At 46.6% G+C, this 16754-nt stretch overlaps 1 protein-coding gene across 8 annotated transcripts in view; it reads left to right on the top strand.

Moving 5' to 3' along the window:
- LOC117091835 (zinc finger protein 586) overlaps positions 1-16754 on the top strand; it is an 82253-nt gene that overhangs the window by 57849 nt on the left and 7650 nt on the right. The window contains exon 1 of one of the 8 annotated variants that reach the window (XM_033224664.1): positions 13170-13598. The exons of 5 other annotated variants lie outside the window; for them this stretch is intronic. In XM_033224664.1, the coding sequence (XP_033080555.1) occupies positions 13566-13598 (33 nt within the window). In that variant the 5' untranslated portion in view covers positions 13170-13565. Of the gene's footprint in view, positions 1-13169; positions 13599-16754 lie in introns of those variants that run through there. 2 more of the 8 variants (XM_033224665.1, XM_033224669.1) reach the window with 2 other exon arrangements.

Consider the following 16754-nt stretch of genomic DNA (forward strand, 5'->3'; position numbering starts at 1 on the left):
GAGTCTCGTTCTGTCACCCAGGCTGGATTGCAGTGGTGCAATCTTGGCTCACTGCAACTTGGGCCTTCCGGGTTCAAGCGAGTCTCCTGCCTCAGCCTCCCCAGTAGCTGGTATTACAGGCCTGCACCACCATGCCCAGCTAATTTTTGTATTTTTAGTAGAGACGGGGTTTCACCATGTTGGCCAGGATAGTCTGGAGCTCTTAACCTCGTGATCCTCTCACCTCAACCCAGAGTGTTGGGGTTGCAGGTGTGAGCCACTGTGCCCTGACTTTTTTTTTTTGGCTGGGTGTGGTGGCTCACGCCTGTAATCCCAGAACTTTGGGAGGCGGAGGCGGGCAGATCACAAGGTCAGGACCTTACAATTGTAAGGTCTTTCCCCAGTGTGAAGTCCTTGGTGTGCAGTGAGGTGGGATCTGTATCTAAATGATTTTCCACACTCCCTGCACTTATAAGGCCTTTCTCCGGTGTGACCTCACTGATGTTGAATTGTGATTTACGTTTGGTAAAGGAGTAGCTAGATTTTCTAACATGGTCGGTAAGGACGTGCAAGAGGGTTTCAGGTATGACACTGGGGTTTTTTTGTTTTGTTTTGTTTTGTTTTTTTCAGATGGAGTCTTGCTCTGTCACCAGGCTGGAGTGCAGTAGCATGATCTCTGCTTACTGTAGCCTCTGCCTCCTGGGTTCAAGCACTTCTCCTGCCTCAGCCTCCTGAGTAGCAGGGACTACAGGCACATGCCATCACGCCTGGCTAATTTTTGTAATTTTAGTAGAGACGGGGTTTCACTGTATTGGTCAGGCTTGTCTTGAACTCCTGACCTCAGGTGATCCACCCGCCTCATCCTTCCAAAGTGCTGGGATTACAGGCTTGAGCCACTGTGCCCGACGACTCTAGGGTTTTTGGTCTTAGCAACAGCAGTGATAGAAGCTGTATCCGCTGAGATGAGCAAGTTGGGAGTAGGCATAATATTCTTTGGGGATATAAGGAAGGTTGTTTTCACCATGCTAAGAGTCTGAGATGCTTATTCACATAGGTTGGGATATCTGGGAAAGAATTAATATTGGAGACATCTGGTATATGATAGCTAATGTGTGGACTAAGGTGAGTTAGCCATGGGTCCCGTTTTGGGGGGCACACTTCAGAATAAGGTAGGAAATGTTTCAGGGGCCAGAAGGGAATGGTTGGAGGCTGAGGACTGGATGTTTTGCCTGGGTTCCTGGGTGATATGATTGTCATTCATAACCTGTGTTATGCATTCACACAGGAGAGGGAAGTAAGTGACAATGTTGGGTGTATCAGACGGCATGGCTTGTCATGGCGCGGACTTCCATGGAGATAATAGACATGAGATGCAGGCAGAAGTACAGGAGGAATTGAGCGAAACGTCATCATTACCGAGGGGTTGGCAAGCGAAGCACAGAAGTGGAATAGGGTCATGGATAGCTGATGCCACATGTGGTTCTGTGTTGCTGTGGAGCCGTGCAAGGAGGCCTTCATAGAATTACTTGATACCACCACTCCTTTTAGGATCCAATAGAATTGGAATTCTGTGGTAATAGTGGATTGGTTTGAATGGGCCATACACACTCTGGGTGGTGTCAACCATGATGTGGTGTAAGGCCAAAAATGAAGGCCCAATGTGATTTGCCACCTGGATGCCTGGTGATATTGGTACGATCACAAATGGCCCTCTCTATAGCACTCACATGTCATGAGGACATAAAGTTCTGCAGATGAGTGGTTTGCAGATGCAGGAATTGTAGACCCTGCCTATACTCCCTGTGTTACATACCTGGTTGTGTCCTTTACGTTATGAGGCCTCCTACATTCTGTGACTTTTAGAGTCCAGCAATAATAAATAGCACCATCTTCCACCTGAAGCCAACGTTCTGTTCCTCCAAGTGTTTCCTTGGAGTAATTCCTCAGTTTGTCAGATACACTTGTGGGTGGTCTGTGCCTTCCAGTAGAGTTAACATGCACTTCACCAGCATTTTCTTGCTTTCAGGTTGTTGGTGTGGAGTGGAAGATGAGGCACCTTCTAAGCAGAGTATTTCTATACAAAGAGAGACTCAGGTCAGGATTCCTATGGCAGGTGTGTCTCCCAAGAAGGCCCACCCCTGTGAGATGTGCGGCCCTATCTTAGGAGACATTCTGCACATGGGAGATCATCAGGGAACACATCACAAGCAGAAACTGCACAGGTGTGAGGCCTGGGGGAATAAATTGTATGACAGTGGAAACTTTCATCAACACCAGAATGAGTACATTGGAGAGAATCCCTACAGAGGCAGTGTTGAGGAAGCGTTGTTTGTGAAGAGGTGTAAGTTCCATGTGTCAGGGGAGTCACCTGTCTTCAGTCAGAGTGGGAAGGACTTTTTGCCCATTTCAGTATTGCTTCAGCAGGAGGCCACTCACACTGGGGAGAAGTCAAACAGCAAAACCGAGTTTGTGTCTCCCTTATATGGGAAATCCTTTAGCAAATATGATAGCTTCAGTAATCATCAGAGAGTTCATACTGAAAAAAACATTATGAGGGTGGAGAATGTGGGAAATCCTTTAGCAAATATGATAGCTTCAGTAATCATCAGAGAGTTCACGCTGAAAAACATTATGAATGTGGAGAATGTGGGAAATCCTTTAGCAAATGTATTAGCTTCAGTAATCATCAGAGAGTTCACACTGGAATAAGACCTTATGAATGTGGAGAATGTGGCAAATCTTGTAGTCAAAAGAGCAGCCTCATTCAACATCAGCGATTTCACACTGGAGAAAGACCTTATGAGTGTGGAGAATGTGGGAAATCTTACAATGAAAAAGGGCACCTTAGGAATCATCAGCGAGTTCACAGAAAGACCTTGTAAATGTGGAGAATGTCGGGAATGTTTTAATCACAAGAGTAACCTCGTTCAACACAAGCTTGGTCGTATTAGAAAAAGGCCTTCTGTGTGTAGGGAATATGGAACATTATTTAAGAGGAAGTCTCGCCTCCTTGCACACCAGAGAATTCACAGTGGAGAAAAGCCCTATGCATGTGAGGCTTGTCAGAAATTTTTTAGGCACAAGTACTAACTCATTGCACACCAGAGGGTTCACACTGGAGAAAGGCCTTATGAATGCAATGATTGCGGGAAGTCATTTACCCACAGCTCTACATTCCGTGTTCATAAGAGAGTTCACACTGGTCAGAAGCCTTATGAGTGCAGTGAATGTGGGAAATCTTTTGCTGAAAGCTCCAGTCTCACTAATCACAGGCGAGTTCACACTGGAGAAAAGCCTCATGGGTGTAGTGAATGTGAAAAAAAATTTAGAAAAAGCTCTTCACTTCGTTACCATCAGAGAGTTCATGAAAGGAAGGCCTTATGAGTGCAGTGAGTTCAGTCTCAGTAAATACAGGAGAGCACACACCTGAGTAAGATCTTGTGATTGCAGCAAATGTGGAAAATGTTTACCCGAAAGTCTGCTCTCCTTGGACATTGGAGAGTTCACACTAGAGAAAAGTCCTTACAAGTAAAATAAATTCAGCAGTTTTGTAGCCACACCTCTGTATTCCTTCAGGATTATATTTAACACTGAATGAAGGCCTCACTAGTGTGACAAACATAGGATATTTATCCAGAAGTCTGGCTTCATAACTCACAGGAGAGCTGTCACTATGGAAATGCCTTCTGGGTGTAATGTTTGCAAAAAAGCATTGTGACTTCTCGTTGGATCCTAGAACACTGAGATGAGAAAAAGACTGTAGATGTATAGGGAATGTTATTTTTTCATTTTTTTGGAAAGGGTCTCACTCCATCACCCATGCTGGAGTGCAGTGCTGCAATCATAGCTCACTGCATCCTCCGCCCCCTAGGCTCAAGTGATCCTCCCATCTTAGTCTCCATGTAGCTGGGTCCACAGGCATGCACCACCATGCCTAGCTATTTTCTTGTATTAGTAGAGATAGGGTTTTACCATGTTTCCCAGGCCAGTATCGAACTCCTGAGGTCAATCAGTCTGTACACCCCAGACTCCCAAAGTGCTGAGATTCTAGGTTTGAGCCAGTGCTCTGCCAATTATGTTTTTCTGTGTAACATGGGAGGAGATCCTTTGAGGGTGCCATGTGCCCAGATTGAAAAAACTCCAGGTATGTGGCATCTGTACTATATTTTTTAGTATGCCCTGTTATCTTGCTAGATTTATGTGACTACCACTTCTCTGGCAAAAGCCATTACACCTCAGCTACTTGCTAGGTGCCCACATTGCATCATTCACCTATTTCGTATTCCAGAAGTACATTGTATCCCATTCATGAGGAATTTTTAAGTTTTTTTGTTTGTTTGTTCATTTCTTGTTTTGTTTGTTTGTTTGTTTGTTTTTGAGATAAAGTCTCACTGTCGCCCAGGCTGGAGTGCAGTGGTGTGATCCTGGCTCACTGCAACCTCTGCCTCCTGGGTTCAAGTGATTCTCCTGTCTCAGCATCCTGAGTAACTGGGATTACAGGTACCCACCACCACGCCCAGCTAATTTTTGTATTTTTAGTAGAGACGGGGTTTCACTATTTTGGTCAGGCTGATCTTGAACTCCTAACCTCGTGATCCGCCCACCTCAGCCTCCCAAAGTGCTGGAATTACAGGCATGAGTCACTGCTCATGGCCTTTTTTTAAAAGTTTTTAAATTTATATTTTTTGTAGAGACAGGGTCTTGCTGTGTTGCACAGGCTGGTCTCAAACTGCTGATCTCGAGTGATCCTTCTGCCTGGCTTCCCAAAGTGTTGGTATTATAGGCATGGTGTGAGTCAGCATGCTGGGGCTTTTTTATTTCTTTAATTTTTAATTCCTGATCTAGTCATAGAAGGATTTATTGAGTAGCCTCAGCACTTCTTGCTTTTTCATTTCTTTCTGATAAGTTACACCATGGACCTTCCCCATTTTTGTCCCATAGGACTCTTGAGCTGACTTGAAAAGATACTTCGGTTGAGCGCAGTGGCTCATGCCTATAATCCCAGCACTTTGGGAGGCCAAGGTGGGTGGATCACAAGGTCAGGAGTTCAAGACCAGCCTGGGCAATATGGGGAAACCCCGTCTCTTCGAAAAAGACAAAAATTAGCCGGGCATTGTGGCACACCTGTAGTCCCAGCTACTCAGGAGACTGAGGCAGGAGAATTGCTTGAACCCTGGGAGGTAGCGGTTGAAGCAAACCAAGATCACGCCACCACACTCCGGCCTGGGTCCTGCTACCCTGAAGGACAGCATAGCTAAACTGTGTGGCTCAGGGGACTGCATGAATGCAGAATAAGGCTTTCTCCACTTGTGGCCTTTTTGCATAGCTGCCCAAGGCCTCCAATGGATGACTTCAGGGCTTTGTGGTCTTTTATCTGTAGCATGGATACTACAGATTGTGGGTTCCATAGGTCAGCTGGGTACAGGACAGTTTTTTTTTTTTTTTTTTTTTTTTTTTTTTGAGACGGAGTCTTGCTCTGCCACCCAGGCTGGAGTGCAGTGGCCGGATCTCAGCTCACTGCAAGCTCCGCCTCCCGGGTTTACGCCATTCTCCTGCCTCAGCCTCCCGAGTAGCTGGGACTACAGGCGCCCGCCTCGTCGCCCGGCTAGTTTTTTGTATTTTTAAGTAGAGACAGGGTTTCACCGTATTAGCCAGGATGGTCTCGATCTCCTGACCTCGTGATCCGCCCGTCTCGGCCTCCCAAAGTGCTGGGATTACAGGCTTGAGCCACCGCGCCCGGCACCAGGACAGTTTTTATAACAACCTCTGGTGGTTTCTTTATTTTAATGTCAATACCACACTGAAAGATTGGTGGTTTTTTTTGAACACAACAAAATTTTATCTTATGAGGTATATTGCATTGTGCTCAATAATGTTGAAGGAACTCTCTGTTCAGCAGATCTTACATGGCACACATGTGCCCTGATATCCAGAATTCTATAGGGCAACATCACAGGTTGTAAGGTTACAGGGTGAAATTATAATTTTATGGTTACTTAGTTCCTGCATTTATAGTCAGCAGAGGGGACAGCAACAAAGTTTTTGAAATACACCTTTTTTTTTTTTTTTTGAGGCACAGTCTCACTCTGTCACCCAGGCTGGAGTGCAGTTGCACCATCTTGGCTCACTGCAACCTGTGCCTTCTGGGTTCAAGCGATTCTCTCACCTTAGTCACCCAAGTAGCTAGAATTACAGGTGTGTGCCACCACACCCAGCTAATGTTTTGTATTTTTAGTAGAGACGAGTTTCACCATGTTGCACAGGCTGGTCTCGAATTCAACTCTTGAGCTCAGGTGATCTGCTCACCTCTGCCTTCCAAAGTGCTGGGATTACAGGTGTGGGCCACTGTGTTCGGCTGAAATGTATGTCTTTTAAAGGTGTGTCCACAGTTATGCAGTCACTATGTCTGTGATGGATAAGCAGATACAGAAATTCTCAGGACTTCCATAATGATGAATGTTGTGTAGCTAAGCTTCCATCAGAGGAAATAATCTAAAGGTTTTGTGGATTCATGTGACCTTTTGGGCTGGTCACCTTGAAGTAACTCCTGTATTAACAGGAGGAACAGGATAGGGAAAAAGAACTCAGTTCAGTGATGTAGCTTTGTGACCAGCCTGCGATCCAGTTTAATCAGGTAGAAATAACCTTCTTGTTACATCAATATTTGCTTCTATGGAGGCTAGTTTCCCCACTTAGGGCATGAGAAGAATTGGTAGCGTCAATATAGAATTGCCAAACCTGTCACCAAAAATAGTGGCAAATCTGTATTTTTCTCTTAAATCATATGATAAAAGCTGTAATAAGGTATAGGCTGAGCGTCATGGCTCATGCCTGTATTCCCAGCACTATGGGAGGCTGAGGGAGACAGATTACTTGAGCCCAGGAAGTTGAGACCAGCATGGGGAACATGGCAAAACCTTGTCTCTAGGAAAAATAGCCAGGCATGGTGGCATGTACCTTAGTCCTAGCTACATGGGAGGATTGCTTGAGCCTGGGAGGCAGAGGTTGCAGTGAGCCAAGATCCCAATGCTGCAGTCCAGCCTGGGCAAGAGAGTGAGACCCTGTCTCAAAAATAAAGATATAAATGACATCCAATAAAATATGCATATTTGAGTTGTAGGATAAGTCTTGAATTTTCTTATAATCCCATGAAACTATCATCAGAGTCACAATAATGAATTTATCTAATCTATCACCTTTATGTTTACCTGGAGCCTTTATAAAGTTTTTCTCTCTGCTTTCCAAACAACCATTGATTTACTTTGCTGTATAATAGAGTACTTTCCATTTTCTGGAATTTTCTGACTGATGTAATGAAGTGTTTCCTCTTTTTTTTTTTTTTTTTTTTTTTTGAGAGCGGAGTCTCGCTGTGTCGCCCAGGCTGGAGTGCAGTGGCGCGATCTCGGCTCACTGCAAGCTCCGCCTCCCAGGTTCCCGCCATTCTCCCGCCTCAGCCTCCGAGTAGCTGGGACTACAGGCGCCCGCCGCCGCGCCCGGCTAGTTTTTTGTATTTTTAGTAGAGACGGGGTTTCACCGTGTTAGCCAGGAGGGTCTCCATCTCCTGACCTCGTGATCCACCCGCCTCGGCCTCCCAAAGTGCTGGGATTACAGGCTTGAGCCACCGCGCCCGGCCACTTTCTTTTTTTTTAAGACTCTGTTGACCAGGTTGGAGTGTAGTGGTGTGATTTTGGCTGATTGCAACCTCCACCACCCAGGTTCAAGTGATTCTCCCACCTCAGCCTCCCACGTAGCTGGGATTACATGTGTGAGCCACCATGCCCGGCTGTTTTTTGAATTTTTAGTAGAGATGGGGTTTCGCCGTGTTAGGTTCATCTCAGACTCCTGGCCTCAAGTGATCTGCCTGCCTTGGCCTCCCAAAGTGCTGGGATTACAGGCCTGGGCTATGAGCCACCGCACCTGTAATTGATTCTGAGGCCAGGCGCGGTGGCTCACACATGTAATCCCAGCACTTTGGGAGGCCCAGATGGGCAGATCACTTGAGGTCAGGAGTTTGAGACCAGCCTGGCCAACATGGTGAATCCCCATGTGTACTAAAAATACAAAACTTAGCCAGGGGTGATGGCACATGCTTGTAATCCCAGCTACTCACTCAGGAGGCTGAGGAAGGAGAATCACTTGAACTTGGGAGGCAGAGGTTACAGTGAGCTGAGATCACACCACTGCACTCCAGCCTGGGCAACACAGTGAGACCCTGTTTCAAAAAATAAAAATAAAATAAAAGCATTTATTCTGAGATAATCCCAGTTCCCAGTGTGAAACTATTCCTGCAGTCACTGGAAAATGATAACCACTTTCTTTTAAGTAGATGAAATTTTGGAGCTCAGATGCCATGTTTATGTTGTCATTCAAATGGCCTTTTTTTTACCTGTGCTTTGTGAAAGTTGTAGCCACTGATGTGTACCACAGTGGCATTGGTTAAGTTGCTCTTCCTTTGAGACAGATGTCAATGTGATAAGGAAATTGAGTACACCTTAGCATGTGGATTAAGAAACATATTGACATAGTTATCGTCATAGTGACATAGATCAGCAGGACTTGTTTTCTAAGCACTGGTCATGACCCTGCTCATGATGAAATAGGATCTGGTCAAAACAGGATGCACTAAAGAAACCAGCTGAAAGCAGTAAAACTAAGATGGCAATGAACATGAACTCTAGTTACCCTCATTGCTTATTATATGCTCATTCTAATGAATTAGCATGCTAAAAGACACTCCAATCAGCACCTTGGCAGTTTACAAATGCTATGGCAATGCCCAGAAGCTACCTCATGTAATTTAACAGAGAAGGAACCGCTGGTTCTGGGAACTCCCCACCATTTTCTAGAAAATTCATGAATAACCCACCTCTTATTTAGCACATAATTAAGGAGTAGCTGTAAATACAGGTAGCCAACAATCCCCGGGTGCTACTTTGCCTGTGGAGTAGCCCTGCTCTGTCTGTGGAGCAGCCATTTTCCTGTACTCTGTTGCTCTCATAAACTTGCTTTGCCTTCACTTTACACTGTTGGTTTGCTCTTGAATCATTTCCTTTATGAAGCTAAGAACCCTCCTGCATTGAGCCCCAATTCTGGTGTTTGCTAGCATCAGTAGAGCAATTTTCTGTGGGAACCAGTGGCCAACTGCCAGCTTCACTACCTGCTTCAGGGTGTACCAACATCTGTCTATTTCCCTGTCATTAGATCTTTATTATTATTTTATTTGTTTGTTTGTTTATTTATTTATTTATTGAGAAGCATTCTAGCTCTGTCACCCAGCCTGGAGTGCAGTGGCGCGATCTCAACTCATTGCAACCTCAGCCTCCCAAGTTCAGGTGATTCTCCTGCCTCAGACTCTCGAGTAGCTGGGACTGCAGGTGCCTGCCACCACACCGAGCTAACTTTTGTATATTTAGTAGAGACATGGTTTCACCATATTGGTCAGACTGATCTTCAACTCCTGACCTCGTGATCTGACTCCGCCTCCCAAGGTGCTGAGATTACAGGCATAAGCCACCGTGCCCAGCAATTTATTTATTTATTTTTTATTATTTTTTGAGACAGAGTCTTGCTCTTGTTGCCCAGGCTGGAGTGCAATGGCATGATGTCAGCTTACCGTGACCTCCATCTCCAGGGTTCAAGTGATTCTCCTACCTCAGCCTCCCGAGTAGCTGGGATTAGAGGCATGCACCACCACACCTGGATCATTTTGTACTTTCAGTAGAGATGCGGTTTCTCCATGTTGGCCAGACTGGTCTCGAACTCCCGAACTCAGGTGATCCACCCGCCTTGGGCTCCCAAAGTGCTTGGATTACAAGCATGAGCCACGGTGTCTGGCCTTTATTTTTATTTTTTGTGGCTATATAGTAGTATATGTATTTGAAGATAACATGAGATACTTTGATGTAGCCATGCCATACGTTATAATCACATAGGGTAAATGGGGTCTCCATCACCTCAACATTTATCCTTCATATTATAAACAATCCAATTATACTCTTTTATTTTTAAATGTATGATTAAATTATTTTGACTATAGCCACTCTGTTATGGTAGCAAATATTAGGTCTTATTCATGTTTTCTGACTGTTTTCTGTACCCATCCTGTCATTATGTCTTACGGAGAATTTTCTTTTGTTCCCAACAAAACAATGAAACTGACAAAACTGACTATAATGATTCAGTCTACATGAATTTAAAGAGCAATCAATACTTAATGTTCTCAACTCTGAGTGCACACATTGTTAAGTCTGAATGATGCCAATGATATGGCCACTTAGATAAGTACGTTTAGGAGCATCTCAAATAGTATTTTTATTCTCTGGGGGCAGGATGAGCTTTCTAGAGTCTGATGTGATACCTATTTGATGCTTTTACAAAGAATCAATAGCCTTCCTCCCTTGAGGTGTGAATAGGGCTTTCCAGCAGCCCTCAGAGTGTCACGTGGTCTGCATTCTGCTTGCTCTTGGAGGATCCCACCATTGTTGACTGAGAGCTCTGGGAAGTACTTTTCCCAGAAGGCACTAGTTGCAAGGCCCAGGAGGAGGGATTTCTGGGCATGCTTGTCAGGCCAGGGAGTACTTGGTTGGGACAGAGAAGGCATAAGAGGAGGAGTCATCTCTGCTCCCAAGTGGCAGGTCTGAGGCTCACAGGCACTGCCTGGGGTGATGCCTGCTCCACCCACAGTTGATGGCAGCAGCCACACTGAGGGACCTACCTCAGGTAAATGCTGTGTATTACAGACTTCACCCCAGGTAGAGTAATACTGGTGGAGGAACCAACAGGTGCAAAGGCTTAGAGGTACATCTGAGCCATGAACATCTCAGAACCTGTTAACTATGTTGTGTCATGATCACCTAAGTTCAGAAGCTTAAGACTAGCCAGGGCAACATAGTGAGACCCCATCTCTCAAAAAAAAAAAAAAAGCCCTAGTAAAACCTGAACATGAGCCATAGTCACACCTGTCTTAGGGGTTGTGCCTTCAGTCTGAGTGTCCTGGGATGTATGGAGGGTTGTGAACAGAAGAGGGTCCTGTCCTTGGTAGGACTTTAACAGTTTCCAAAAGCCTCTCAGAGAACAGACTGGAATGAGGATGATGAGGACAATGAGGCACTGAGAAGTGCAGTCTTCATTCAAGGTCACAGATGGTAAGAAGGAGCACTGGGAGTTGAAATCGGTTAATCAGTTAGCCCCAGGGACCCTGGCTTTATGGTTGTGTAGGGTTCAGCGGAGGTTGGATCAGCTGGAGCTGGTCACAGTTGCCTTCTTATTTTCATGGGATCTGCAGACTGAAAATGCTTCTGGTACCAACACAGGGAAAGAGAATGTGTCCCAGTCTCTCCCTGAACCTGACACTACCTGTGTGTTGTCTGAGATTATGGTGTCTTGGGTGTTCACTTGATGTTTTTCCAGTTCTTGGGAGTGGGGAACCTGTGGATACACCAAGCTCAGAGTCCTGAGTGCCAGCCAAGGACTAATGGAAGTGTTCTTATTTCTGGCAACCAATGGAAACAGGTGTAGAAAGCTATTTTAGGAACCAGTTTGTGCAAATGCTTTGAGGTGTGGCAGAGTTTGGACCTATGTACAGCAGGCATCCATTCTTTCTCATAGGAACAAAAAGCCAGGGTCAAGATTCAGGCCTGTAATGTGGTTGCCTGAAAAGCTGAGCATCTGTTTTGGAGGTGCTGGGATGCTTGGACGGGGAAAGAGGTGGTCTAACCCAGATCTTCATTGGATCTATCTGGTTGCACACTGGAGAACAGACTCCTGGGTTAATGAGAAGGCAGTGAGCATGGGGGGAAGTATACCGGCATAATTCAGATGAGTTGATGGACCAGGTGAGTGCTGTGCAGATGGGAGAAATGGAGGAATTCTATCCAACATGGTGAAACCTCGTCTATACTAAAAATACAAAACTTAGCTGGGCGTGGTGGCGGGTGCCTGTAATGCTAGCTACCTTGAGGGCTGCCGCAGGAGAATCACTTGAACCTGAGGGGCGGAGCTTGCAGTGAGCCAAGAAGCCGCCACTGCACTCCAGACTGGAGGAAGAGCAAGACTCCATCTCAAAAAAAAAAAAAAAAGTTTATTTTGCCAAGGTTGAGGAAGCATGTCCGTGACACAGCCTCAGGAAGTCCTGACATGTGCCCAAGGTGGTTGGGGTACAGATTGGTTTTATGCCTTTTAGGGAGACATGAGACATCAGTGAATATATGTAAGAAGTACATTGGCTCTGACCAGAAAGGCGGGGAGAACTCGAAGCAGGGAGGGGGCTTCCAGGTCACAGGTAGACAGGTAGAGAGACAAACAGTTGCATTATTTTTAGTTTCGGATAAGTCCTTCCAAAGGAGGCAATCAGAATATGCTTCTATCTCAGTGAGGAGAGGGATGACTTTGAATAGAATGGGGCAAGTTTGCCCAGAGCAGTTCTCAGCTTGACTTTTCCCTTTAGTAATTTTGAGGCCATAAGATTTTCCCTTCACAGATTCTATGAGCAGGACAGTTGTTTTCTGTAGGAATCACAGAGATTCAACTTTGCACTGTTTTAGGGGAGCCACATCTCTAACTTCCTTGATTTGCCTTTGGGACTCTAATGCTTCTGAGGGCCTTCACAAACTTAACGTTTATCAGCCTCTGCTTCCAGTGCAGGTATTTTGCGACTGAACGACTGTATCAAACAGTGTGGTAATTTGGATTTTCAGCCTTTGGGAGAAATAATAGTTTTAACTTGAGCTCCCTATTATTTAGCTTTGAGGTCCCCAAAATCTGAAATAGTATTTTTCCAAATTCTTTAGTGATTAGTTACAAACACTAGTCTCCACGAATCTCAACACAGTTTCTAAGGCTAGGTGAGACCCGTCCTCTGCCCTAGAAAGGCGGTCTTTTTTTCTTTTTTCTTTTTGAGACAGAGTCTCCCTCTGTCGCCCAGGCTGGAGTGCAGTGGCGCGATCTCAGCTCACTGCAAGCTCCACCTCCTGGCTTCACGCCAATTCTCCTGCCTGCCTCAGCCTTCCGAGTAGCTGGGACTATAGGCGGCCGCCAGCACGCCCGGCTACCTTTTTTTTCTATTTTTAGTAGAGAGGGGGTTTCACCGTAATAGAGAGGATAGTCTTGATCTCCTGACCTCGTGATCTGCCCACCTCTGCCTCCCAAAGTGCTGGGACTACAGGCGTGAGCCACCACGCCCAGCCAGAAGGGCACGCTTTTTAAGGAGAGCCCCACACCTGACAGCGGGCTTTTCCTGCAGACCCCCTCTGGGTAGCACCCTCTTTTGCGCCTTGGAACCTGAGGAACTACATTACCCAGAAAGCTCTGCGTTAAACGACAGCGTGTCAGAGCCAATGAGGACTCGGAAAGGAGGCATTTCCACGTGTGCACGTAAGGAAAGGCCAAGACTTCCGGGGTCCTCTAATAGCGGCCATGTTGATAGGTGTTGAGGGGGGATTGCCCAGTTTATGGCTCCTGAATGCTGGAAGGGACCGCGGTGACTGAACCCCGAAGGTGGAGAGGAATCGTCCTCGGTAAACAGAGTCGGCTCTACAGCCCCGTGACGTCACCGACTGCTCCCGGGCCGTCCTTCCCCAAGTAGTCCGATGGCAGCGACTTCGCCGAGGCGTCTGGCTCAGGTAATTGTGGCGCCTTCTGTGCCCTCCGGTCACCTAATCGTGACCCAGGTCCTAAACCAGCGAGGGAGCGGCTCGTGCTCAGGGGTCTGTAGCCGGTACCCGACGTAGGGACACTGAGGCGCTCGCGGGCGGGGTCTCTGTAACCGTCTAGTGGGTTCACCTTGCCAGCTGCCTAGTCAGAGCCGGTTTATGAAGACAGGAGAATTGCAATGGAGAAATAGTAATTCACGCAGAGCCGTCTGGCTGTTCGAGAGACAGGAGTTTTATCATTCAAGTCAGTCTCCCGAGCATTCCAGGTCAGAGTTTTCAAAATTAATTTGGCGGGTAGTGGCTTGGGAAGTGGGGAGTGCTGATCGGTCAGGTTGGAGATGGATTCATAGGGGGTTGAAGTGAGTTTTTCATGCTGTTTTCTGTTCTGGGTGGGATGGGAGAACTGATTGACCCAGATTACCGGTCTGCGTGTTGTCAGCTGATCCATCCAGTACAGGATCTGCAAAATTCCCCAAGCACTGATCTTAGGTGTTGGAGAAACCAGCCCCACACCACCCAGCGGGTACCCCGAGTCCGGCGGAGACAAAGGAGTTAGAAAGAGACAAAATAAGTGTTTAAAAGGCGGGTCCAGGGGACCGGAGCATGGGACGCTTCCTGGCGGCCCCGAGGTCTTGGGCTCCGCCCAATTTATTGGTTTACAGGCTCTTTGTTCTTATGGCAGATTGGAGGCGGAGGAAGGAATGAGGTAAAGGATTAATCAGTGAAGGAGAACTCGTGAGTCATTCGATAAGATGTATACCAGTGGCCGTTTCTGTGAATTTCCTTGAGCAAAGGCGTGTGTCTAAACTACTTAAGATCTTTAACTTATCGGGACTGAAACAGGTGGCAGCGGGTTTCAGAGGAGCCAAGATGTTTGATTATACTCCACTGCTTGAAGGGAGTATTATCTCCCTGAGCAACCTGTGGAATGCCGCCGAGCAGTTCTGCTTTCGGGGCATAAAGGCATGTAGGCAATAAGGAGACTTTTCTCCTCAGAGGCCGCCCATGGCTTCCCATGGGTGTCTCACACAGGGGAGACCAACTCAACTGGTGCCCCAGAAATTCTCTTTCCCACATTAGGTTTTACAATAGTGCTGTTACCTTCAGGAGCAACTTGGGGAGGTTCAAACTCTTGGAGCCAGAAGCTGCATGACCCCTACACCGTAATTTCTAATCTTGTAGCTAATTTGTTAGTCCTGTAAGGCAGGCTGGTGTCCAGGCAAGAAGGGGGTCTTTTCAGGAAAGGGCTTTTATCAATTTCGTTTCAGAGTGAAACAATGAACTGAATTCTTTTCCTAAGTTAATTCAGCCTATGCCCAGGAATGAACAAGGACAGCTGAAAGGTTGGAAGCAAGATGGAGTCGATTAGGTCTGTTTTCTTTCACTGACATAATTTCCTCAGTTACAATTTTGCAAAGTCTGTTTCACCTTTTCTGACACCAGTGCCATGCAGTGCGGAGAGTGACAGGCACAGGGAGGGGTGCAGGCAATGGCCTGGAGATGGATGGAGCGGGGAGGATGGAACCTGGGGTCTACAGGCATCTGTCAGGAACAAAGTGTAAGGCGGAGCTCTTCCTGGTAGAGCAAGGAGGCCAAGGGCTGTGCATTCATCATGAGGATGCTAGAAGCCATGCAGAGTTTTGAAGAAAGGAGGGACATGATCCAAATCCAGGCTTTTAAGAAGTTTCCCAAAGGCCAATTAAAGGAAGAACATTGTAGAGCGACAGGATGAGGACTTTGGGGCCTTGGGAGGTTGAATCCATTTGTAGATCTCATAGGTGGTAGAGATGACAGTTTGCACTGAGAGAAGCAGGTCAGACAACCAGACTTAGGGTTACCTGGCTCTAGGGACAAGAAAGGGTTCAGGGAGACCTGAGCTTATCAAATCCCGTGACATGTTTGCAATGTCTGCCTCTCCCCTCGGGCACTCCACGCTGCAGAAGCAATTAGGGAACCCACACAGGGAAGTGGAGGGTGTTCCATTCCCTCATTGGTCCTGACCCCGTCCACAGGTACTGTAGCTTGTGGTGGTTTTTCTAATGTGGATGATAAGGGCATGAAAGAGGAATTGGACATGAGATCAAAGTTTTGGGACTCTGGGACTCTGAAGTGCCATTTTTTCAGTCCTTTGATCCGAGGACCCTAGAGAATCTCTAAACCAAGGATACTAAGGCCATGGCAGGTTATATGGAGGTATTCTCATTTCTGTCAACCAATGTATGCACTCTTGGAAGGTTAACTCAGGAGTTGCTTCCAGATTGTGAAATGCTTAGAGATAAAAAGGATCAAAGTCAGGAGGTGATATTACCCCAGTTCTATCTGGCTATAGGCTTCATCTGGTTGGACCTTGTTGCACAGACTGTGGGTTGAGGGAAGAGGAAGAAAGGTCAGAGATAAGGCTCCTGCCATAATCCAGGTGAGGGTTAATGGATCAGATACGTGGCAAATCACATGGGTCTGGATTCAGGATTCACTTTTTGTAAAGAGACAGCTAGGTTTTCTTTTCTTTTGTTACTTTTTTTTAATGCGGAATTTTGATCTTATTGCCCAGGCTAGAGTGGAATGGCGCCATCTTGGCTCAATGGAGCCTCCACCTTCCAGGTTCAAGCAATTCTCCTGCCTCAGCCCTTAAGGTAGCTAGCATTACAGGCACCCGCCACCACACCAAGCTAATTTTTATATTTTTGGTAGAGACGAGGTTTTACCATGTTGGCCAGGCTGGTTTCAAACTCCAGACCTCAGGTGATCCTCCCACCTCGGCCTCCCAAAGTGCTGGGATTGTAGACACGAACCAATGCGCCCAGCTGAGGCAGCTAGGTTTTCTTTTTTTTTCTCTCTCTCTCTTGAGATGGAGTTTCACTGTGTTGTCCAGCCTGGAGTCTAGCGGCACAATCATGGCCCACTGCAACTTCCACCTCCCGGGTGCAAGTGGTTCTCCTGCCTCACCCTCCCGAGTAGCTGGGATTACAGGCATGTAATTACACGGCTAATTTCCGTATTTTTAGTAGAGTTGGGTTTCACCATGTTGGCCAGGCTAGTCTCAAACTCCTGACCTCAGGTGATTCACCCTCCTCGGCCTCCCAAAGTGCTGGGATTACAGGCGTGAACCACACACCTGGCAGACAG

This window comes from Trachypithecus francoisi, unplaced genomic scaffold (assembly GCF_009764315.1).
Source record: "Trachypithecus francoisi isolate TF-2019V2 unplaced genomic scaffold, Tfra_2.0 Lachesis_group12, whole genome shotgun sequence".
Lineage (NCBI taxonomy): Eukaryota > Metazoa > Chordata > Mammalia > Primates > Cercopithecidae > Trachypithecus > Trachypithecus francoisi.